Raw genomic sequence first — 2,543 nt, forward strand, 5'->3', positions numbered from 1 at the left:
CAAAACCAACCCTATATACAGGGGTAAAAATTACTGCGATGGCAACAAAAAATGGAAGACGGATGTGTCATGTGTCCCCACACAAAAAGGCAAAAGCCCTTCCCAAATTTGCCGCGGAAGGTGAGGACTGGTTCACGAATCAAACTATTCGTCGCAGCATGCGTCAGTGTCACCACCACCAGCAAAATGCCAAACAAAAATGCATGGATTGACCGGTTATTATTATTTCCTTGGAGTATACTAGCAGTGGTGATTAATCAATTCCCCAATCCGCCATGTCTGAACCCAGTGGAGGAAAAGAAAGAGGAATTTGCAGGCCAATCAGGAGAAGAAACGACGAGCGAACAGAGGAAGAAGAAAACAGGCTGGAAACCCGGCATTCCCGTCGTTTCTTGGCCCGTGACGAGCCAAGGCCGCGCCGCGAAGCAGTAAATGGACGGGGCAGCCGGGTGAGGAAGGGGGGGAAGGAGGAGGGGAGGCGCGCACCTTGGAGGGTGGCGCCGCAGCCGCCGCAGACGTAGACGGAGTAGGCGGGCAGCTCCGGCAGGAACTTGTCGCACTTGGGGCAGCGCACCACCCTTATCCTCGCCGCCGCCGCGGCCGCCGCCCCCGCCTCGTCGCCTTCCATTCCTGACAGCCCTCGTCGTCCAAGAAACAGCTCCTTCCTCCTCCCTCTTCGGCGTCCCGGTCACAGGCGCCGCCGCATTAACGGCGAGACCGAGAGTCCCCGACAGACAGACACCAAGAAGCAGCTGGCTCGTGCCGTTGCACAGACAAAGAAACAGACCGAACGAGAGCAGAGAGAAGCGCAGAACCCCCTCCGGCGACCCTGGCCGCCGCGTGCCAGGCGGCGGACGGAGCAGGAGAGGCGACCGGAGAAGGGTGGAGGAAGGGTGGGCTGGCTGAGGTGGTGGGGAGGAGAAGGAGGTGCGGAAGAGGAGAGAGGGAGGCGGAGGGGGGTCGGGTGGTTGCTCAAATTAAATCGTGACCCGTCACGAGTCGGCCATCTCCTCTCCCCTCTTTCCTTTCCCTCCGTCTGAGTCCCTGACTCCAGCGCTTCGGCTCTCGCTGCGCTGGCTCAGCTGGCTGGGCCGGGCTGGGGCCCGCCGCCTTTCGCGCTCCTCGACGCGGCGCAGAGCACAGTGGTGTGCTGCTGCTCCTGCTGGTGGTGGTGGCCCTCCCAGGAATTTACGCCACTACGGAGCGAGCGAGATCGACGGCGCGTGCGCCCGTTTTGACCATTTTCCCGAGGAAAAAGATGAGTCGCTCAACCACACTTCGTCCATGAAAAGAAAATATGCATGCCCCCCGTCCGCTGGGAATTCGGGATGGGTGGCGCCTCCGCCTGTGTTTTATTTTCTTTTTTCTTTTTTCTTTTTGCGACGATGCCGCCAATGTGATGTTCTTTTCGCTCGGTGGTGTCGCGTCTCGGGATCCTCTCGGGTCTCGGCGGCTCGGGACAGCGTCCACGTAGTACGTACGATCGGGTTGATGGAAGTGGCGGCCGCGCACGATGAACAGGTCCCGCCGCGTCAATGTCAACCCGGTTGATGGAGTGGAGTGGCAACCACGCAGGTGAACAGGTCGCCTGCGTGATCCGTAAAGCACAGAAATCATATACTAGATGTTTACATTGACTGGCATTTCTTAAGTGTTAATCTGTTTAAAAAAAGTGGAACTTGCATTTTTTTTCACATAGTTGATCTTTTTGTCTAAAGACAATTAAGACTTGAAAAAAAAACATTACTCGCACCTAGCAAAACCACTAAAACAGGAGGTAAAAGCATTCTAAGTACCCCAACTTGCATAGAATGTGATGATTTAGCCCCAAACATACAAAATGCTACTCCACCATACCCTAACTTGTATTAGATGTGATGATTCAGTCCCTAGCCTATCACAATGCGACAAGTGGCAGCCAGCTGGCTGGATAGGTCGTTGCCTGCACTTTTACAAAAAAAAACACCCCGTGTCTTGTCTAATTAACCCACGCTACAGGCAGCTCTTCTGTTTCACACGATTTACAGGATACTTTTTTGCGCGATCTGCACTGCTACCTCTTGAGCACTTGTGTTGGTTTTTCCTTGAAGAGGAAAGGGTGGTGCAGCAAAGTATCGTAAGTATTTTCCTCAGTTTTTTAGAACTAAGGTATCAATCCAGTAGGAGGCTACGCGCGAGTCCCTCGCACCTACACAAAACAAATAAATCCTCGCAACCAATGTGATAAGGGGTTGTCAATCCCTACACGGTCACTTACGAGAGTGAGATCTGATATATATGATAAGATAATATTTTTGATATATATGATATATAAAGATGCAAAGTAAACTAAAAGCAAAGGAAAATAACTAAGTGTTGGAAGATTAATATGATGAAGATAGACCCGGGGGCCATAGGTTTCACTAGTGGCGTCTCTCAAGAGCATATGTATTTTACGGTGGGTGAACAAATTACTGTTGAGCAATTGACAGAATTAAGCATAGTTATGAGAATATCTAGGTATGATCATGTATATAGGCATCACGTCCAACACAAGTAAACCG

The 2,543-nt window shown here is 51.9% G+C and overlaps 1 protein-coding gene across 1 annotated transcript in view; it reads right to left on the reverse strand.

The window, feature by feature from the left end:
- Positions 1-964, reverse strand: part of LOC119329274 — a 5,932-nt gene extending 4,968 nt beyond the window's left edge. The window contains exon 1 of the mRNA XM_037602293.1: positions 487-964. Within this exon, the coding sequence (XP_037458190.1) occupies positions 487-628 (142 nt within the window). The 5' untranslated portion in view covers positions 629-964. The remainder of the gene's footprint in view (positions 1-486) is intronic.
- Positions 965-2,543: the final 1,579 nt, after the last annotated feature.

This window comes from Triticum dicoccoides, chromosome 7A (genome assembly GCF_002162155.2).
Source record: "Triticum dicoccoides isolate Atlit2015 ecotype Zavitan chromosome 7A, WEW_v2.0, whole genome shotgun sequence".
NCBI classification, from domain to species: domain Eukaryota; kingdom Viridiplantae; phylum Streptophyta; class Magnoliopsida; order Poales; family Poaceae; genus Triticum; species Triticum dicoccoides.